The following is a 24,125-nucleotide window of genomic DNA, read 5'->3' on the forward strand; positions in this document are numbered from 1 at the left end:
CTTTATAATAATAAATTGAACGCTCTCCAGACCTGTCGGGTCAAATTCAAACGCTTTTCTTTAATGTTTTCATTAACACACTAGCGCCGTGCATGTGTGGCATTATGTGTTGATAAACATTGATTTTCCCACAATCCAATGTGCTATTTTAATGAAATAGCGAGTACGAGTTTTGAGCCAGCTGCGGCTTGCACGAATCACCGCCAGTGACTCCTTTGATACCTTCCATTCACAAAATAATGCTTAATTAAAGCTCAGATTTGATAACTGACGGGGACTGTGCCATGCATGGCTTGGTTTATATAATATTTTTAAGACCAGTTTGTACAAGTTGATTCACCTGATCATGTAAACCCACAAAATCAGATGTCTGATCTGATTGTTTGATAATCGGGAGTGTTCATTGTGAACTGATTAGTCTCATGATATGAATCAGATCATGTAAACACTTGACATTCTGATAAATGTAATGAGATTAATCATATCCTGTAAACCTGTTTTTTTGGTGAACATTGACAAATTTTGAATACCTCTAATAGTGTGAAAAAAATAGTTTCAATTTTGGGTACTACACTCATGCACACAACTATCAGGGGTGTCCCAGAAATGACTGTCTGTTTATTTGTCGTCTACTTTCGTCCTTAATGCAGCAATACTGAAAATTTTAAAATGTTATGTGTGAAATCATATTAGTCACACCTAGTCTTGCTGAGTGTCTACTTCAACTGTTTGAGAAAACACGATTTTGATAAAACTGGCATCAATGTAATTGCAACGAACCCAATCTATGATGTTTTGACTGTGTGCGCCACCAGTTGGCCCTCTGCCAATGCGAATAAAGTATATCAAAAGTTCATACTCGGGACATGTGGTATGCACAGCTGGCATGGCTAGTATGCAATCATTTCAAAATGCTATCATATATGTTTATAAATAGTTTATTTTTCTCTGGTGTCCACTCAATTAATGTGTGCTTAGTCTGGATTACTTTGATTTAAAGTATTTGTAAATATTCTGGTTGGTAACTAATGTATATCTCCACAGTATGATGTAATGATAGATTAAAAATGCATGTCACATACATGTAGATGATGAATCATAACTATTGTTAATTTTGTAGCACAGGATTTGTATGTTGGAATAAAAATATTATCTAACACATGCTAGAGCTAGTATGGTTTCCGATATATTAAAGCGCAGTGGTTGCGCGGAGCGCGTGTTCGAATTTCATGTAAATAAACAATGTATTTTACACGCGTTGTATTTGTTTCTATGAGTCCCATATCGAACAGGACGCGGCACTACGACTGCCGCACTTTAATTAAATATTAGTCTTGTACCGTAAAGTTGCTTTCCCACTTCATTGAAAATCTCTTACTAACCCTGTAAGCATCATAAAGGATTTTGATTTTGTACAGTTCATGAGAAATCTTAAACCACAGCACATGAAATTGAATTTAGTAGCTTGTCATATTATGTGGTCATAAGCAGTTACAACATCGAAATGATGTTATATGATTCATTATTGCCAAGGTGTTCAATGCAGGCTAGCTTCCGCACTTCAATATAATTTCTTGCCAAATCATCTGACTTTATTTTTTAGTCCCCGTTCGGACGCAGTCTGAAAACGGGGACTTATGTTTTGACCTATGTGCGTGCGTCTGTGCGTGCGTCCGGACATGTATCTTAGAAATGCCTGGACCAATTACAATCAAACTTCACACATACATCATACATGATATCATACATATGCACGTCAATTTGTTTAATGACATAACTATATATCTTAAATTTGATAACTAACGGGGACTGTGCCATGCATGGCTTGTTTTCATGGTGATCACAACAGTCAGTGAAGCATATAAATAATGATACTTTAAGGGGCATGTGACATTCTCAGTAGCTTGTTTCCAATTCTATTTATACGACAAGATTCCCAATATAATACCATCATATGCTTGTGATTATATAACATGTCTAGTCTATTTATAGCCATCTGATTGCCTCATGTTTCTGTCCTGGTACTGAATTAATTACTTTGTATCAATTTAAAATCTGAGATTGCAACATTATTGCTGTGCTCTGTGTTTACTGCCCACTAAATATGCTAATTTTGCTGCAGAGAGGTTTTACACATACTACAGTACCAATGTTTTTCACTTATAAACTCAATGTTTAATAAAGGTTTGAAATTAACAAGACAATTAATAAAAAAACAAAAAAACAGGTCATTATGATATGTAGATGTTCTGTTTTACTGATTAATGGAAAAACCCATTTGGCACTCATGTCAATAATTCCTGGCTGTTTATTCAGGCAAAAAAAGTTATAAATAGATTAGTGACTTATCAGGTATACCATCATAACTATCACATTTACTGTACACATTTACTCATTAACTCTTTGAAGTGAATACTATTAACTGATTTGCTGGACATTAAACTACTTTCTTATCTCTTGGGAGCTAGAGTTTGATTTCACAGTAACACCTGGGTGTTCTCCCGATTTGTTTGTGTGTTTGTGATTGTGATAAAACAGGAAATAGCAAACATTTCCTATATGCATTATATAACGGTAATCCAACTTTTACCGATTCGTCTTTGGAATCAATTTTGAAAAATGTCTGAGAGCATAGAACATTAGGCGGTTGTCTCATTTCTTGTATATTGTAATATTAAATGAAACAGTATTTAGAAAAATTAAAACAACTGTATTTTATGTACCTTAATAATTAATTTTTCTTGTTTGTGAAAACTCATTGGTAAATCAATAAAAATAAACATACAAATATTTTTTACCCAGGATTCAATGAAGTTTTTTGCTGAACATTAAAGTTCAATATTATCAAAAAACTGACACTGAGGGCACTGTTCCAATAGAAGATGGAATGCTTTCAACTTCTCGATTCGCGTAGCCATTTTGTTGGTTACCTTTCACTGAGGTGCTTTTCTAAATGCTATACAGTGCTTAGGTTTGTTGTAGTCTGATTTTGGTGAGAATATTTTTGTATAAAATTCCAGTACCCTGTGGTCTTGAACGTATAAAATAGTTTTATCCATGGTGGATAATGCTACATTGTTTGTTTTAGTCACTTTAATACTTTAGACAGCTTTAATTTCGCAACTACCAATGCTGTCCTACCATATTGAGTGAGTTTCATGAAAGCCATAAAATTATCAAATTGTGAACATTTTTAGAAGTGAAGATTATAGCAGTTTATACAGTAGTACGGTACCGTTTTCTAAGGTCTATGCTGTTATACTCTTTACATTGAGTGATGTTTTCCGGTTGTTTAATTCACACTCCTTTGATTGATAAAATGTTTTCAAAATGAGTAACACTCTATCAATATAATTTGCATTATTATACCTCTGTCACCGTAACGCCCTAAGCTACAGTGTGCTGTAATTTTACGGGGTATTTTCATTCTACCATATAAGAAAATTTGAATTCCAAATATGGAATGATTACGCACATAAGCATCCTCTAAAATAAAAACAAACATGCCACTAGAGTTTGACCGGACTCCACACAAAGAAATTCACTGATTCTGCTCTAAACTTTTTGGATTCAGCATTCTTGATGATGCATAATAATGAAGTTATTACGAAGATATCTCAAAATATGCACTCAGACAGTACGCTGCGCGTCTGTCGATACTGACACTGTACTGTCTTCGTGCATACTTTGAGATATCTTCGTAATAACCTAATAATATACAACATGTATGATAAATGTTTAAAACTTAATAAATGGTGCTTTCGAATACATGCATCAGAGGTTTATTTGAATACAAAACATGCTCTGAAACAGAAAAACAAACAATTGTCAGTCGACCATATGGTGCTCTGATACACGCTATTGCAAAAAAAAAAAAATGTGTCAGGTGCATATTTCAAACTGACATGTACAATAACAACCTTAGTGGGGGGGGGGGGGGTGTTATAATGCTAAGTGTATTACTCCTATTATAATGTCGTTTTCTGTTACTTTCAGCTGGGTTTAGAACCTGATTCTCCTGTCAACTTTCTATCCTGCGGGGAAGACTCTCTTGTCTATAGCATGGATCTCAGAGACAATCAACACAACAAGTAAGCACTCTTCACTTACTTTGTGATCTTCCACAATGTAGTTCCGTCTGTAATTTAATAATTTAATATAATTTCTGTGCTGTTGGAGTTTTAAAAAATTGGAATTTTTATATAGCAACAAATTAAGTGAGACTATGACTATATTTAATCATATTACTATCGTATTTACACACCAAATTGCACAGCTTTGCAAACTTGATGTGAATGTACTCTCCCATGAACTTAAACTTTCGTAAAATAAATAATTCTGACCTTCTTGCCCAAATTATTCTGTACTTTTTTCTTATTTTTTTTTTGAGCCAACAGACAAAATTTGAGTCAGTTTTCAGTTTTAAATTTGGCTATTTTTGCCCCAATCTTCTGAAGGAAAGTGCAGACTATAAACAGAACTATTTTGTGAATTTGTGATGAAAAAACGGAACAAGTGGTGAAAAATGTCAAATTACCAAAGGGTGCACCTAAATACACACTCTCTGTATAGATTCTGTATAGTGGTGTGTGGATGTTGGTTGGGGAAGATTAGTCATATTTTGTGCTGCCGCCCTCTAGTGGCAGATTTGAATACTTTGAATACTTTTGTCTTGCGATGTATGGAGGGTAGCACAAAACACCTTCTTGGTCTTGTCTTGTGTTGTGTTGTGTTGTGTTGTGTTGTGTGTAGTGCATAGCTCATAGGTGGTGAATAACCAGAGAACAGTGAACAATAATAAAATAATACAATTAATTCTTGTCCAAGTTGTGACAAGTAGATGATTAGGGACTACATAAAAAGTTCAATGTTGAATAAAAAATGTCATTCCCCTAACCCCTATTTTTCAAAACTTTATTGGATAATATTGCCAACATGTTTTGTATTATTGTAAAAATGTAAAAATGAAATGGCAAAAAATTTAAAAATTATTTCCTATCTGTCCTATATTCTGAGTATACAAATTGTCATTATTAGGTCATTTAGTTGCATGTGTACCAGGTCCAAACTGAAATAGTTTTTGCAGGATAAAGAATCTATTTAGGGTCAAACTCTCCTATCCCCAAACTGAAGATTTATTTTTAAATCCGGCATTGACCTTTTAATCTACGCTTCTTATTTGTTCATGTGTATTGGTTTTGTTATTGTGTGAAGTGCACCATAGGAGTACCCATATTACACATGTGTATAAGTGTGCAAATGATATGCAAATGATATACAAATTATATGGAAAATGATATGCAAATGATATGCAAATTGGTATTACCATGTGGTGTTAATTTCCAGGGATGTGGTGTCATTGATAACCTGAGATCTAGAGTGTACATTGTATATTGGTCTACCCATATGAGCTGATCCAATTGCAATTTTGAGTTCATTCTAACAGTTATTTTATTTCACAGATTGGTTACTACAAAGGAGAATGATAAGAAGGTTGCCTTGTATAGTATTTTTATAAATCCTATGAATGCGCATGAATTTGCCGTTGGTGGACGTGATCATTTTGTCAGGTTAGCTCATGATGGTTTATTCAAGACCATGCCTCCTTTGCATCCTTTGAGTATAGCTTTAAATTACACTTTTCGTATAAACCACATCCTCTAGTGACAGAATGTGTCTGTGATGTCAAAGTGACATGTATGAGTGAAAGAGACGTCGTTCAAATGCTGTTTAGTCATCTAGTTTATATAATAAAATCGATAACGTAGTCTTGGTTGATGGATCACTACAGATAAAACGATGTGTCATCCATTCATGCTTTGAAACCGCTTTGTCCCCAGAGCACTGGATTTATAGAAAATGTGTATACCGCAAAAGATTATTATTAAAGCGAGGGAGTCGTCACCTACACATGTGTCAGGCGTCCATAGCATGTCATTGTTTACAAAAAAGGGTCTACCCATGAGCCTTTGAGTTTTTAGCATGTGTTGTTATCTTGGCTTGGGACTCAATTCCCACATGTGCGCAGGTGACCACCCTCTCTCTTTAAGAAATATCTGGAGTTAGTAGTGGTTAGTGTATTAGTAAATTCTGTATAATCAATCAAACATGTTGTATTATAATTCTTTAGAGAGTAGCGTCCTGGAACCAATACACTCTGTCTGTGCTGTGTGTGATAACAGAATTTGATGCCCATTGTGTTTACAAACTGTTTTTTAACTATGCTGATTTGTTTTTCTATCAGAGTTTATGACAGAAGGAAAATAGCTGAAAATGACAACGATGGATTGCTTAAGAAGTTCTGTCCACATCATTTAGTTGACAGTGAGATCAGAGCTAATGTGACATGCCTTGTGTATAATTACAATGGAACTGGTAGGTTTAAATCTAGAATCTATGTGATGTTTCATTCACTATACACCACTCTATAAATGCCTAGGTACAATGCTAGTAATATCTCATGTAACCTAAAATCTATGCGGTGTTCCACTCACTTTACACCACTCTAATGCCTAGCTACAATGCTAGTAATATCTCATGTAACCTAAAATCTATACTGTGTTCCATTCACTTTACACCACTCTAATGCCTAGCTACAATGCTAGTAATATCTCATTATGTAGCCTAGAATCTATGCAGTGTTCCACTCACTATACACCACTCTAATGCCTAGCTACAATGCTAGTAATATCTCATTATATAGCCTAGAATCTATGCAGTGTTCTACTCCCTATACTCCACTCTAATGCCTAGCTACAATGCTAGTAATATCTCATTGTGTAGTCTAGAATCTATGCAGTGTTCCACTCACTATACACCACTCTAATGCCTAGCTACAATGCTAGTAATATCTCATTATGTAGCCTAGAATCTATGCAGTGTTCTACTCCCTATACACCACTCTAATGCCTAGCTACAATGCTAGTAATATCTCATTATGTAGCCTAGAATCTATGCAGTGTTCCACTCACTATACACCACTCTACAAATGCCTAGCTACAATGCTAGTAATATCTCATTATGTAAGCCTAGAATCTATGCAGTGTTCCACTCACTATACACCACTCTACAAATGCCTAGCTACAATGCTAGTAATATCTCATTATGTAGCCTAGAATATATGCAGTGTTCCACTCACTATACACCACTCTAATGCCTAGCTACAATGCTAGTAATATCTCATTATGTAGCCTAGAATCTATGCAGTGTTCCACTCACTATACACCACTCTAATGCCTAGCTACAATGCTAGTAATATCTCATTATGTAGCCTAGAATCTATGCAGTGTTCCACTCACTATACACCACTCTACAAATGCCTAGCTACAATGCTAGTAATATCTCATTATGTAGCCTAGAATCTATGCAGTGTTCCACTCACTATACACCACTCTAATGCCTAGCTACAATGCTAGTAATATCTCATTATGTAGCCTAGAATCTATGCAGTGTTCCACTCACTATACACCACTCTAATGTCTAGCTACAATGCTAGTAATATCTCATTATGTAGCCTAGAATCTATGCAGTGTTCCACTCACTATACACCACTCTAATGCCTAGCTACAATGCTAGTAATATCTCATTATGTAGCCGAGAATCTATGCAGTGTTCCACTCACTATACACCACTCTAATGCCTAGCTACATTGCTAGTAATATCTCATTATGTAGCCTAGAATCTATGCAGTGTTCCACTCACTATACACCACTCTAATGCCTAGCTACAATGCTAGTAATATCTCATTATGTAGCCTAGAATCTATGCAGTGTTCCACTCACTATACACCACTCTAATGCCTAGCTACAATGCTAGTAATATCTCATTATGTAGCCTAGAATCTATGCGATGTTTCACTCACTATACACCACTCTACAAATGCCTAGCTACAATGCTAGTAATATCTCATTATGTAGCCTAGAATCTATGCAGTGTTCCACTCACTATACACCACTCTAATGCCTAGCTACAATGCTAGTAATATCTCATTATGTAGCCTAGAAACTATGCGATGTTTCACTCACTATACACCACTCTAATGCCTAGGTACAATGCTAGTAATATCTCATTATGTAGCCTAGAATCTATGCAGTGTTCCACTCACTATACACCACTCTAATGCCTACCCCCGGTAGCTACAATGCTAGTAATATCTCATTATGTAGCCTAGAATCTATGCAATGTTTCACTCACTATGCACCACTCTAATGCCTAGCTACAATGCTAGTAATATCTCATTATGTAGCCTAGAATCTATGCGATGTTTCACTCACTATAGTATAGAGGCTTCCCACATGACGTCACGAAACACGTGATCCGCCATCTTGGAGTACAAACGCAATCATGGAAACCATGACAACAATACACTGTCAGCTTGATATCCTGTGGTTTGTCCATGTTTTGTGCGGAATAATGGTGAATTTCTGTGCTATTGTCAACTGCAGCAACGGCGGAAATCGAGACAATGATAAATCATTCTTCAGGCTACCGACAGTTATTCGTAATCAGGGTGAAAAGACTGAAGAAATCTCGAAAGAACGTCGAAATTTGTGGTTCTGTTATTATTACATATGTTCCATACTTGATTATTTCGTATTAAAGAAAGAACGTGCAAACCGGGATGGAATTTAGGTCGGGGAATCCCATTGCCCATTAATATGTTCCAATATAAGTGTTACGCCCTAGCAGCGCGTGTCAGTGTAGAACGCGCCCGGAGAACGCGTGTCACTGTTTGTTTGAAAATAAAATAATCAGACGTCTAATCTGAGTCACTGTCCGAATAAATAACTCGTTGACGTTTAGTTGGGACCACGGCAGAACCAGAACTTGAACTGGACGACTATGATACACAGTTTATGTTGAAGTTAAAAGTTCCGCCACAGAATTGTGCATTGGCAAACATGCCGTGCAACTGCGGTACTCTACAGACGGGATGACTTTCGTTGACAGCGGTTGTCGCTTAGCTGCACCACAGTCCTTCGTTGAGGGACTGTGGCTGCACGCTACACCTTCGTGTGTGATGTTGCTTGCTGGTCGTGGATTGACTGAGTCTTGATTACCGGTTAAAATGTTGCTCTTTTGGCGTTGGTAATTTTTATTTGGAACTGAGTAACGTCGCAACGTCGCCAGCAGAAACCTGGTATCTCGATGCTGATGGTTGCGGCTCCATAGTAAGCGCTGATTTTACTGCTGGTGGATCTTCTGAGAGCCCTTCAAGGTTTATAAAACTCAGTTTCCAGGTGGTCAACACACATTAAGTTCTCCCAATCGTAGTATTCCATATGATGTACACCTGACATGCCAAAAATGTTGTTGAAAGATTTGAACTGGATAAAAATAGCAAACGAAAATGTGTTTACAAAATAAAAAGAGTTCGGTAGCCAATGAAAATACCATGTTCATTTGCATATCGACCGAGAAAATACCGAAAACATTATTGCATGGGTGATATGCAAATTAGTTTGGGCCAAAATAAGTGACTGCTTAAAAGTACCATTACTGTTGTTCAAATTTCATGTCACTCGGCAAGTATATTCATGTACCCCAAGGGGAAAATATCGTACTTCTAAATATTGTTTATTCCGAAAAACTGTACTCCTGAAGGGACTACTTTGTTTGCTCTCGGACCTCATTTGCATATGGGTTGTGGAAATACCGATTTTGATTTCAGGGACGAATCAAAATAAACTGCAGTACATAATAGTCAAATCTTCCATACATTCGTGTCTGCTCTGATCATTTCGTCAGTGGTAGGTTAAATCTACTTACTTCATATACGGATAGTAATTTGATTTCATTTCAAGCATATTATCATGATTATCCCTTACAAAAGTTTCCTATGGAACATATGTAATAATAACAGAACCCCACACCCTCCCCGTGGCTTTCGTTGCGTATGGTTTGTTTGTAATCCAACATGGCGGCCTAGTGATTTTTGTGACGTCACTGCAAAGCCTCTATATGCCACTGTAATGATGCCAAGATTCCATGCTAATAATACATTGTATCTCATTATCCATTCAGATTTTCACACATTATGGAAAGCCATGAAAATAAAATGCTCTTTGTTCATCAGTTCGACTTCTGATCAAATTTTTCATAATCAAGGCATTTTCCATAGAATTCTTCAAAATGAAGAATACTTCATGTAATCTCAGATGATTGACCCTGTTTACACTGACAACATTTTACTAGTATTGTAGCTGGGTCTAAGCGGTGTTAAATGAGTGCATAGATTATAGATATTATACAGTGTACATGTAATCTACTTCTTTGACCTGCAAGATATTGGCCAGCATGTCTGTCAGATATCAGGGAAATTGCAACTTAGACTCTCATGTAATAAATTCATAAGGCGTGCCAGTCAGCCCAGGTTATCGCTCAAAGTTAAAAAGTGAATACATTTGTTGAATGTATTTTTTGGTAACCTGAGGATACCTGCTGACCCACTAACTTAAATACAAATTTCTGTTATTTTGCCATTTAGTTGCATGTGCACCCAGTCTAAATTAAAGTCGTTTAAAATTTTAAAGGATAAAGAACTTATTTAGGGTCAATCTCTCCAATCCCCTAAACTAAAGAATTTGTTTTTTCAAACTGACATTGACCTTTTAATGTACACTTGTGCTTTGCCTTTTGCTTTTGCCACTTTGTAATTGTGTAGCGGTTGAGTCATGCATACATAATGAATAGACAGGGTCCCTAGCGTTGGGAAAATTCTTTGCAAGTCTTTGGATTTTTTGAGATCTGGAAAGTCTTTGAAAAAATGTTGAAAGGTCTTTAAATTTCTTCATACATGTAGTTATTAATTAATTTTAGAAAGGCCTATTTTCTCCAGGAAACTACCATATCTTCAGAACTTTGATGAGCTTTGGTGATGATGTTGGCCTGAATTAAGGGTCAAATTGTCTTGGGAAAAATGCAAGAAAGTTTGGAAAAACGTCTGGAAAAGTCTTGGAAATCATTTGGCTATTAGTGCTATGGACATCTAATAGGATATCTAATGAGTGACCCATGATGTGTGTAGTGATTTTCGTATGTTCTGAGAGGAACACGGGTTTCACTGTATTTTTTTTCAGATGCTGTTGTATTACAATGCTGAAAGCTGGAATAATGTTAATATTTGGCTGTATATGTAAATGCATCTTGCTGTAACTCGTAATTTTAATCTGTTTGTTACAGAGATTTTGGCGAGTTATAATGATGAAGACATTTACTTGTTTGATAATAATCACAGCGATGGTGCTGAATATATCCACAAATATAAAGGGCATAGAAACAATGCAACTGGTAAGTTTTCTATACATTGTTTAAGTTCTCTGTGTCTTGCAGTATGGTGTCAAGGTACTCTAAAAGGGTTGATTATTCACTGGGTTTTAATTTTGCTCATTTCGCTAAAAATGCGCTAAATTAAAACCCAGTGAATATGTAAAATTTAGCATAGAACACATTGTCTAAATGATAAAACCGTGAATTTAAAACCCACTAAATATGCCTAAATGTAAATTAGTAAAATTTAAACCCAGTGAAAATTAGTCATTTTACAGTAATTGTCTATGTTATATGTGTACTCTGGATTTTTGTTTTGTTCTAAATTCAATTTTATGAATTCTAAATGAATATTTCGTTCTCATGTAATTGCTCATCTACATTAACACTCTGAAAAAAAAAGTAGATTTCCTGTTCAATTTGTTTTTCAAAATCAATGTATGCATATATTTTTATTTGAATTTTAAAATTATCATAAAATATGTGCTTTATCAATTAACTTTATAATTTTTTTTTTTTAGCTCCGCTGTCGACTTTGTCGAGCGGAGCTTATCATATGACTGATTGTCTGTCGTCCGTCGTCTGTCGTCCGTGTCAATGTTTTACTTTTTCGACTTCTTCTTGAAAACTACAGGCCTGAATGCTTTGATACTTGGTGTATATGTACCTTGGGTAGACCTCCCTTAGATTTGTTCATTTCATGATCATATCTTCAATTCTCTAATTTTGGTGAATATTATTGGCATTTTTGGTAAAAAATGATATTTTCAACTTCTTGTTAAAAACCGCAAGTCCAATTGCTTTGATATTACATATATAGGTACCGTACTACATATGGACCTCTCTCAGATTTGTTCCTTTTGTAATGATATCTTTAATTCTCTAATTTTGGTGAATATTTTTGTCATTTTTGGTAAAAAGTGATATTTTCGACTTCTTTTTAAAAACCGCAAGTCCAATTGCTTTGATATTACATATATAGGTACTACATATGGACCTCTCTCAGATTTGTTCATTTTGTAATGATATCTTCAATTCTCTAATTTGGGTGAATATTTTTGTCATTTTTGGTAAAAAGTGATATTTTCAACTTCTTGTTAAAAACCACAATCATTTATGGTGAAAAATGATATTTTTGAATTCTTGTTGAAATCAACAAATCCCATTGCATTGATACTATGTATATTGTTCATTTTCTAATGATATCTTCTGTTCTTTAATTGAAATGTGCATTGCTAACAGCGGAGCTATCTCAGCCGAGAGACTGCTTGTTCATGTATGTATATTCTGGGTAAATCTTAAACAAATTGCAGCGATACATGTATTAATCTTTTATATAAAAGCATTTGTATTGTGCAAGACAACCAAAGTCACAATAACTGAAGTCAGTCATTTCATTTATTGTACGTTTAGTTCGTTCGTAGACATGTTTTTCTCTCTATTTCAGTGAAAGGTGTTAATTTCTATGGCCCTCAGAGTGAGTTCATTGTAAGTGGCAGTGACTGTGGAAATATATTCCTATGGGAGAAGCAGACTGAGAGGATAGTACAGTTCATGGTAGGGGATGAAGGAGGAGTGGTAAGTAGATTGCAGTAGTCTACTGTATGATTTCCCACTTGCTACATAACAATATAAACCTTTGTCTCTGTAAATTGTATGCATCACAGGGTGGAACAGCTTTCTGAAAAAGTTTACTATATCATTAATACGTTCTGTGATCTGATTACCAAAACGACTTTTCATGATCGGGTAATACAAATTGATCCATGTTTCTGAAAAAATGTATTTGATCTAGTTGTGGAGTAATTTTTTACTCCCATGTGCGAAGCACAAAATGGGAGTCTTTGCAGTTAGTGTGTCTGTATGTGTGTGTGTATGTGTGTATGTGTGTATGTGTGTATGTGTGTGTGTGTGTGTGTGTGTGTGTGTATGTGTGTCCGACTGTTCCACTGCTATCTCAAGAACCATACATCGGTTTTTGATGAAACTTGGTGCATAGATGCTCTGGGCCAATGCGCAGATTTGATTAGGTTTTGGTAAAAATCCATGCTCGTTAATTACCTAATTTGCATGATAATTAGCTAATTTTTAGCTGTTCTATGACTGTTCCACTGATATCTAAACAACCACTCATTGGATTTTGATGAAACTTGGTACATAGATGCTCTGAACTAATGCTAGGTTTTGATTAGTTTTTGGTAATAATTCGTGGACACTAATTACCTAATTTGCATAATGATTAGTCAATTTTCGGTTTTTCCACTGATATCTCAAGTACTGTAAAATCTGTATTAGAAGCCGCGGCTTCTATTAAAATGGTACAATGCAACAGAGGGGATGCGGCTTCTATTAGAGCATCTACACATATGAGAAATGATGAATTTTTAGTTCTCAATTATTCAAATAGTATGGATGCGACTTCTATTAGGGATGCGGCTTCTAATACAGATTTTACGGTACTAATCATCACATTTCAATGAAACTTGGTACATAGATGTCATACGACACTGCACAGACCTGATAGTTTTTATGGTAATATCAGTACATATTAATTACCTAATTTGCATAATTAATTAATTTTCAGCATTTGATATAAGTAGTTAGCATTACATTTCAATGAAACTTGGTACTTACATACTCAAGGACTATGCAGAGATTGATTGTTTTCGATAAATATTTGTGCATATTAATCACCTAATTTGCATAATTAGTTATTTTTCAGCTTTTCCACGGGTATCTCAAGTACTAATCATCGCATTTCAATGAAACTTGGTACATAGATCCTTTAGGACTATGCAGAGACCTGATTAGTTTTAGGGTAAATAATTGTGCATATTAATTACCTAATTTGCATAATTAATTTTCAGCTTTTCTACTGATATCTAAAGTACTAATCATCACATTTCAATGAATCTAGAATTATGCAGACCCAATTAGTTTCCGGTAAATATTTGTGCATATTAATCACCTAATTTGCATAATTAACCAACTTTCACACTGATATCTCAGGTACTATACATCACATATCAATGAATGTACATGGATGCTGTAGGACAATAGACAGACCTGAATAATTGCGGGTTAAAATCTGTACATATTAATTACCTAATTTGCATAATTAACCAATTTTAAGCTTTCACACTGATATCTAAAGTACCGTAAAAACTCCAAAATTTCGACCGGTTTTAAATAATTGGTGTTAGATATGTGACGTGTTTTTAGAGTCAAAATTAAGGTGCATTTTCGGACGGTCGAATTTTTCAGAATAGAAATCAGCAAATGAAAAAATGGGGATGATAGACAGTGTGCTTCATTAGTTTTTAAAAAATGCAATGTCCGTCAATTGACGTAAACTTCCTCATGTTTCACGGTAAAAGCAAAGGTCGTGGCCGAGTTGTAACTCAAAATCTAAACAAAGTCATCAATCAGTGAGTATTATGACAAGCAAAACAAAACATCAAGACGTGGAGAAGAGGTCAGCACAAAACTAATAGGTCAAAAGACAAAGCTGTCTCGCACTACCTAGAAAAACTTGCGAATGTTCGAAGTACAGGTACCCATTGGACAAAAGATGCATGGAAGTTTAGCAAACTATCTCCCCGACCCAGTGCAATGTATCCGGTTAGAATCAAAGCTCACGTGTCCCTTATTTGAGGGACCAAATTCTGCCGTAAATTCGCCCTTGGATTAAAAAATAAAATGGGATTTAAGAAAATAAAATGGGACTTTTAAGGTGTATTTTGGCGTCATTTTTCGGACATTTCAATCAATTCTGCCGGCTAAAATAGAGTCTAAGTTTTACCGTAGTCGTTGACGTTTGTCTATTCAAGAGTACACGTGTATGATTTTTATCGTGACTAGCGTGAGCGGGTAAGCTTCCTTTCGAGAATGAGCTGTTATCACTGTGAACAATGTTAAATTATTCTTCAGATGACCAGTTTATTTTTTAAAAACAACTAATTTTTTTATTTAAAAAAAATCATGCCGTTTTCGCATCAAAATCCAAGCCAAAACATCGTACTACAACACCAATCTCTTCCGCATTGCGTTCAATAACATTAACATATTTAAATAAGCTATGGTAATTTGAACACGTTGGCATCATCCAGCTTTTTGATTGGTTAATTAGCGATTTGACCTATTTGACCTAAGAGAACATGGCGGATATCCTACAGCATCAAACGTTTATACGAGACCGGAATCATTCGCTTACGATGAAACTAAGTTGACTTTTATTTGTATTTCATAACCATTCAACAAATTTATTTTGTGTACATTATTATAATCACTACTGAGTACAGTAATAATCAACAATTCAGAAACGCAGCATGCCGAGATTTTTGTGTTCGTTTTTATTTCAAACTTCGTTTATTTAGAATATATTTTCGTTACCAATAAAATAAAAATCTCTCAGTCAATCAGAAACCCGGATTCATGCCTTCGAGGAAGGTCCCGTTTGAACGCTCACATCGTTTTTTTTTTCGTTTGTGGGAAAACTAAAACTGGTCGCAATTTTCGAATAAGAATGAGTCGGCAATTTTTAGTGGAATCGAAAATTTGGAGGTAAATAAAACACCGAAACCCGGCAAATAAATAGGCGATCGAATTTTTAGAGGGGTCGAAATTTTGGAGTTTTCACGGTACTAATTATTCCATTTCAATGAAACTTAGTATAAAGATGCTCTAGGACAATGTACAAACCTAATTAGTTTGGGGTAAAAATCTGTTCATATTAATTCCCTAATAAGCATAATAATTCATAATTTTTTGGTTCTAATCACATTTCAATTAAACTTGGAGACATAGATTTTCTGTTACATTGCGCAGACCTCATTAGTTTTACACTCAAATCTGGTCATATTAATTTTCTGATTTGCATAATTAGTTTTCAGCTAAGTAATTTCGAATTATATTTAATGTGTCTCCAATACTCTCAGCACATGGGAGTTCTTTCTAAGCTTTCTTTGATCTTTGTTTACAGGTTAATTGTTTGGAGCCACATCCTAGTACAGCAGTGTTAGCCACTAGTGGTCTGGATCATGATGTGAAAATCTGGTCTCCGACTGCAGAGGAACCTACAGACTTGGATGGTCTCAAACGGGTATGTTTCTATACTCATGGAGTGGAGAAACACTATTTACAATAAAATATGTTGTCAACTGTTGATTAAGCCAATCATAGAGCCTGTATTAAGTCATGTGGTTGCTATCAACTAATCATGAAAGTTGATGCAGTTAAGATAACTTACACTCAGTTGGTATGAGTGCTCTAAACTGCTGTGTGAGGGCGCTTCATGCATTTTTCATTCTTTGTGCTTGACTGTGGTCATGTGATGTTATTGATGACTTCTACTTTTCAGATCATGCGTGCCAATAGAAGAGAGAGAGAAGAAGAAAGACGACGTGAACCCGATTTGATAGATGGCCATATGTTATGGTTTATAATGCATCATCTACGGAGACGAGCAAGAAGACGTGTAAGTATTCAATGCTACTTGTTTATAATCTGAATTCTGTACACAACCAAAGAATTATCATTCTGAACTGCCAATCAAATGATTGTGAGTCCTTGCTATAACGTGGAGCTGTATGTTTGGGCAAGTTCCTTACCGCTTCTGTTATCACCCAGGAGTGAATGAGAACCTTGCACTGAATGTTTGATACTTGATTCGTGTGTGCCTACAGTACAGTACAGTACAGGTGTAACTTAACATTTAACAACAGGCTTAAAGCCTGTTTAACTTACTTTCACAGCAACCACATATCTAAATTGTGCAGATTACTCTGACGAAATATTTCAGATATTGCAAAATGTGGTAACATGGATAAACACTACAGAGAATAAATTGAAATTATTGATGAGGATGATGCTCACTTTTTGTGAAAAGGCTGCTGAGAGCCAGCCTGGGAGTCGAATTATGCTTGGACTTTGTTGTGCATGACATTTTGGGTTGTACATGTATGCTTTTTGAGGTGATTTATACTCAGTGTTTTTCCCAGAAAATTGACTCAGGGTTACAGCTAATTTCCATATTAATTTGCACACTAATTAATGTAATGTACAATTATATTTTTAGTCCCCGTTCGAACGAAGTTCGAAGACGGTGACTTATAATTCGGTCTCCGTCCCTCTGTGCGTCCGTCCGGAGTCATATCTCAGAATCCCTTGGACCGATTCCGTTCAATCTTTGCATGTGCCTAGTACTTTATGTGGGACATATGCACATGCAGTGGTTTTGCAATTCAATTCAAAATGGCCGACTGGCAGCCATCTTGTTTTATGAAAATGTTGTATTTTGCACATGCTTTGTCAGTTGTCATTCAAACTTGGTACATAGAATATACATTTTAGGATACATGTCCATGACTATTTATTTCGCAATTGGATCAAAGATGGTAGACTGGCAGGCATCTTGTTTTTGTTTTTTATGCAGTATCTTGGACGTGCTCTGTCAGTTTTCATTCAAATTTGGCACATACATGTACTTTATACATGTTAGGATGCATGTCCATGACAATTTGTTTCAAAATCTGGTCAAGGATGGCCGATTGACAGCCATCTGACTTTTTGGCCTTACTACTATATTTCCACAATTTATGTACCATTTTCATTGATATTGGCAATTGGCACATACATCATACATATCAGTGTGTTTCAGATCAAAGATGGTCGAATAACGGCTGTTTTTATTTTTGGCCATATTACTACTACACAGAACATGTGTTTTGATGTAAATATACAATCTGTTGTATACGCCACTTGGAAGTCAAGTTTCAAGGACACGCTCGCGACAACCCCTCCTCTTTAATATGACGAGCACAAAGAGAACTTTCAAAAAATTAACGGCGACTGTGTCATTTTCAATGACTTGTTTAAATTTACTGTACACAGTGAAACACATTAATCAAGTAAAATTAGTTTATATTGTTAATTGGTTTCAATTATATACAATTCCGATTCATATCTGTAACTATGAAATTGTCATTAAAATTGAAATGAACGCCTATATCAAATGATTAAAACTATCCTCCCTGTCTGATCGATAGAACTGCAGTGAATTTCCCTGTCAGAACATGTTCATTGGGAGCCAGTGGTGTGTAAAGCTGTTAGATTCTGTGAAAAAAAAATATTCACCAAATTCAATTTTAGGTTTTGGTTTTTAATTCTCTGTTTTGAGAAGGTAACAGTACATGGTTAATATTGGATATTCACTGTTTTTATGTTTGTTTTTTTTTTTAAATAAGCAAAAATAAAATCCAGTGAACATTTCGGGCCCTATACAGTAAAATTCAACTTGGTTAGCTCACGTACACATGAAAATAACAAATCTTTTTACTAGTGGTTAACCTCGCCTCTGAAATTGTTTCCCTCTTTAGGCTAGAGAAACTGGTGAACGAGAAAGTGATGAAAGTTCAAGCAGTGACTCGGATGAATCTGAAGATTCCGATGATGATACCGGTGAGATGGCTGAAGGGGTTCAGTGTCCAGCATCATAAGACATATGTGTACAGCATAAGACATCTACCATCTTGATATTCACTGTCAATTTATTACGTACTGTGGGAATTTCAAAAGTTGTGAGATTACGAGACCTTTGATTGTATTAAAGCGGCATTATTTCTAATTACTGTGGGTTGGGGCAATGAATAAACCCTTGGGAGGGGGGGGGGGTCATTTGAGTACAAGTTGCGTACCAAACATTGAAAATGGATATGGGGTTGTAATTTTATCCCCCGCTGCCACTCCATATTGTTCTGAACATCAAATTAGGCAACATTGTCCACTAAGTAGCTGACTGGTTGTTATTGACTAGATAAATGTGTACATACACAAGACACACCAGCAACTGTGTCCTGACATGTAAGACTATGTCAGTACTTGCTTTGTGTTCAATTTGTATGGATAACTTTGCCATTGTCATACAGCAATTTATATGGTTGGATAAAGTGAATTGAAAAGTAATTGCATCTTCTATCTACCTATATGTGTATGAGTTCCCCACCATTAGTATGATGTCTCCCTGTTGTGGTTCGATCCAACTTGTTCTATTCGCCTAATGATCTCACAAAATACATAGCAAAGTCAGCAACTTGGGCTGGCGGCAATGTTGCTGTTTTGGTGTTCGGAACAATGTGGGATTGACAGTAATATGTTCTGGTACGGAAAATTAATGCATACAACATGGAGCTTACAAACAAGATTAGTTTTACTGCAATGCATGTACATGTATTAAGCATCTTGAAGTTACATTCTAGACATGAATCTTGGGGTTTCTTTAAAAGGTAATACCCCCTGGAGCTTTCAAGTGTTGGTGGTTTTCAGCAAAGATTGCATGGAAAAATCTAAATCCAGCAATTTCTACCTCTAAACAAGTTTGTTGATTGCAAATTTCCCTGAATGTTCAAATTGGTTAGAATGCCTAGTCACAAATATTCACCACGATTTATGCATATTTTTTCAAGGTTGTGTACCTGACTTCTTGTCAAGTGTCCCCCTTGAATGATCCATGTAACTCTGTATATCATTTTCTAGTTCTGTTTGTAGGTTTTAAAAAAATCAAAATTACTTATTACTTTTGTGCTCACTTGTACAATATACCATTCATGCATTGCTGATGCATGTGATATGATTTTGTTCAAGGTTGGTGTAATTTGACGTGCACAGTCACTTTCTCATCTCATGCATTCAACAAAATTATACCAACTAACTCAAACATAGTCAGGAGCTGGTAGTAAGAGAGAACGTGCCTGTCAAATCTTTTTTTGTGTGTGTTTCAGTCTGAATTTTAGGAAAAATTAAATTCAGTTTTTCATGAAAAATCATGAATTCAATGACAATTTCATGATAAAAATAAAAAGTTGAATGTTTATGTCAATTATATGAAACAAATTGAACAGAAGCATTTTTCTTGTGAATAGCAACAAACAATACTGAATTGGTGGTGAATTCCAGAATGACTCTGACATGTACAACTCTTCATGCTGTACTAAGTCTGTGTTCCTTCAACACTTTGATCTCCATTGTCAATTTTTGGCACCATCTACAACATTATATTGTTTTTCTTTTTCCCACATGAAATGTTAATAAAATTTGACAAACATTTTGTCCAAAAATGAAACACAAAATCTAAAAATGACATGGTGATAACATTTTTTGAAACCTGGAAATATTAGCACTAAATTGTCGGGGGGGGGGGTGTCTGGCACTCGATTGGTTAACACTATAATCCCCGGGTCAAATGATTTGAGATAGAACAGTTTTTCACTACCAGATAAACATGCTGCCGAACGTAACTTTTGTAAGCCATTTTTCTGATTGAATAACAAAAAAATTGAACAAAATATGGATCATTTATTTTGGAAGTGAAAAAACGTTATGTAAAAAATGTAATAACACTTGAACATTGGAAGTAATTTGGTCTCACTAGTTCTGAATGTAATGAAACTACAGACTCAACAGAAGAACTGCCGAGCTGACTCAAGCAGTTTGCTATGGAAGTCAAACTAAATGTAAATAATATTAACAATGAGTTTTTACCAATCATTACCAAAAAAAGGTTTTGAAGATTGTTATAAATGATTGAAACCTAATTTTCTTATCTCTCTTGACATGCTGCATATGATATTAATATTAAAGTCCTGTTCGATATGGGAATCATAGCGACGTATATAATGTGTGTAAAATACATTGTTTATTTACATGAAATTTGAACACACGCTGCGCGATGACCACCGCGCTTTAAACTAACGTGATGATGCCCTCTAGTTTCAGAAATATCTGCTGGAACACGTTGAGGGTGCTGTTTGGCTTGAATGTGAAATTACACACAGTTGAGAGAATATTGTGGCTTACTACACTACGGCTGCTGCATTTTTTTTTTCAGTTTTTTTGATTCAAGTATTAATACAAGTTCAATGATTTATACTTTTAAATTATCATTTTGCTGTTTTGTCTTACATTAATAGCCTGGAAGCTTTGTCTTTTCTGAGGTTTTTAAGACCTCTATAATAACCATCCAGGAACAATGGTCAGTTTATCTTATAACCATGCATATATGCATGCATCATATGAGCTGTTCAAACATGAACCATGGGAAGTAAAATACTCTCCATTGATTGGCCAGTTTAGCTTATTAGTCATGCAAATATATTCAGTGTCATATGGGCTGTTGAAACATGGGAAGTAAAATACTCTCCATTGATTGGTCAGTTTACCTTATTAGCCATTCATATATGCATGCATCATATGGGCTGTTCAAACATGAACCATGGAAAGTATTTTACTTTCCATTGATTGGCCAGTTTAGCTTATTAGCAATGCAAATATATTCAAACCTCACTTTTACCTGTCAAATACTCTTCATTCATTGGTCAGTTTAAATTCAGCATGCTTGGAATTTCCCATGATTCAGTTACAATCATAACATATTCATGCCACCAATCAAATCTTCTGTTACTAGGTGGACATGATTGTGTTCGTTAAACATTGACGTGTTCCCATAATGCATTATCTTCTTATGAGGGCGATATTCACACTTGAAATGAACAGCGCCACCTACAGATTCAACATTGTAGATGGAGCATTTTAGGTAAAAACGTTTATAATGGTAGATTTATTCTTCTAAACTTTTAATGTTAATGATTATTGCGAGTTAACAAAAAAAAAAGAAAACTGTTTTGAGGGATGTTCTCTTCGTTGATTCAAATGAGAAAATTATAAAATAATATAGTATATATTTAGTAATACATGTAGCTTTATTTTGTTTCTTTAATTTATATCTATATATATATATATGCATCACATTGCGTTGTTTACCTTGATTTCTGTACCCATACCCTGCAAACAAACTGTGACTGAAAAAGTTTTCCTGCACCAACATGGTGCAAGTGGAATTGTATTTTCAGACCATACTGGGCCTAGAATATATGCAATGTTCCACTTCCAATAATCACTCCAATTATACAGAGTAATGTCTCAGTACTATTCAGATTTATGCAATCAGAACACTATGGGATTTCATAGGTGTCTATTTGGCATTCCACTCACTGTAAGCCTGGGTATGATGCTAGTAATATCTCATTAGCGATTCGGATTTATGCAAACATCGTATTCTATGTAATCTTCAGAACTAAAATACTGCTGGGGTGGAACACTGTATAGATACTCGGCCACTGTTACTTGGAATTATATAAGGGGTGTATCAGGTGCATAAAGTCACTTACAACAACACGTGTTCCTTATATCATGGCTTGCGGCATATATAATACTTTGTAAATAATTATTTTTTCTGTGATTTATTCAGACTGAAAATAAACAGTTGTTGCTGAAATAGTTTGAGTAATTGGAGCGTTATTGTTGACGCATATTTCTGCATGTATACCTGTGACCTTTTTGGGACTACTTTATTTGTAATAGTGTTATATGTCACTTGATTAACAGTCTGAGAGGGTATTGATATGTAAAAAGTAGTGCCATTAGGATTACTGAAAATGGTGGAGCTCTGATATATTTTGTGTTCCAGGGTCAACACGTCATGATAGACTTGAATTCTCGTCTCTATTTGGCTGGATTGTGCTGTATATTGGCTTTTCAGTTTCTTACTACATGTGGGAACCACACAATTGATGGTTATTAGCGAGCATCGGTGCATGAAGGCACTACCGATATCCCGAAGACATAGTTGCTCTTTGGCTATACACAGACCTGTTGAGATTTTGTTTGAAATCTGTGCATATTAATTGAACTGAGCTACTTAAATTTCAATGAAACATTGGTACATGTGAGGTAATCCACAAGTGTGCTCAGTTTAGGGCTGCAATTTGTGCATATTATTCACCTAATTTACACAAATAAATCAATTTCTATAACCAATAACAGGATTTCAATAAAGTTAGTACATCACTGCTCTGATGCAATCCATAGGTGTGTTTAGCTTAGAGTGAAATGTGTAAAACTATTAATTTAAATAATTCCATATATATCTCTAAACAATATTTAAATGATCTTGGAACACAGACTGAGAAAACTCGAGACCATGAATATACAATGCTTTCGTTATACATGTAGTATTTGTGAATCACAATGTGCATATTAATGAGCAGTGACTTGTTTCAAAGGTCGATCTTAAATTTTCACCAGACTTTTTCACCCTAATTTATCTTCACTTTTTTTTATATTCTTCAATATTTCTAGAAACTAATCCTAACTTTGGAGTTTTTACTCCAAAAAAATAATTGGTTAGTGCAGACTATAAACAAGACTATTTTGTGAATTTGTGGTGAAAAGGTTAAGTTAACAATTTCCAATATCTACAGATATTTTCGGCTTCTAACGCTCTTGGGAGTTCTTTCTCAGCTCTTGATTGAATACTGCCCTCAACATAATTTGTTGAAATATGGAGAGATAGACTGCGCCCTCTAGTGACTAACAACTGCGGCACTGCAAGTAGTTCAGCACTGGTAATGTTTAGTATTATATGAGTTGTTGAAGTTTCAAGGACGCTTTTGGCTCATTTCCAATCAAATCCTTGCAACTTCTTCAAGTGATTTGTGACCCAAGATGAGATTTTGCTGTGATTTTGCCAACATATTAAGAATTTACGAGTTTCAGAAAGGTGAGTATTTCGTCAGATTAACACCAAATTTACACAGCTTTAAGAGGAACAAAAATGTCTTCAGAGCAACTAGTGTAAAACAGGTTGAAAAAGCGACAGGCAATTTTAGCGAATTGTGGTAAAATGACGTAATAGCGAAATGTTGATTTAGCGAATCTCTTTTGTCATTTTCTGTTTTCACAATACTTGTCTGACGAGTGCCAAAACAAATGGGCAGTTATCACCTCTATAAAAACAAAACAAA

The 24,125-nt window shown here is 35.2% G+C and overlaps 1 protein-coding gene across 1 annotated transcript in view; it reads left to right on the forward strand.

The window, feature by feature from the left end:
* LOC102807390 (DDB1- and CUL4-associated factor 8-like) overlaps positions 1-22,597 on the forward strand; it is a 41,029-nt gene extending 18,432 nt beyond the window's left edge. Inside the window, exons 5-12 of the mRNA XM_085499244.1 lie at positions 3,997-4,091; positions 5,463-5,570; positions 6,245-6,375; positions 11,182-11,289; positions 12,716-12,846; positions 16,250-16,369; positions 16,628-16,744; positions 18,645-22,597. Coding sequence (XP_085355370.1) covers positions 3,997-4,091; positions 5,463-5,570; positions 6,245-6,375; positions 11,182-11,289; positions 12,716-12,846; positions 16,250-16,369; positions 16,628-16,744; positions 18,645-18,764 — 930 coding nt within the window. The 3' untranslated portion in view covers positions 18,765-22,597. The remainder of the gene's footprint in view (positions 1-3,996; positions 4,092-5,462; positions 5,571-6,244; positions 6,376-11,181; positions 11,290-12,715; positions 12,847-16,249; positions 16,370-16,627; positions 16,745-18,644) is intronic.
* Positions 22,598-24,125: the final 1,528 nt, after the last annotated feature.

This window comes from Saccoglossus kowalevskii, chromosome 5, assembly GCF_978046115.1.
Source record: "Saccoglossus kowalevskii chromosome 5, keSacKowa6.1, whole genome shotgun sequence".
Classification (NCBI taxonomy): domain Eukaryota; kingdom Metazoa; phylum Hemichordata; class Enteropneusta; family Harrimaniidae; genus Saccoglossus; species Saccoglossus kowalevskii.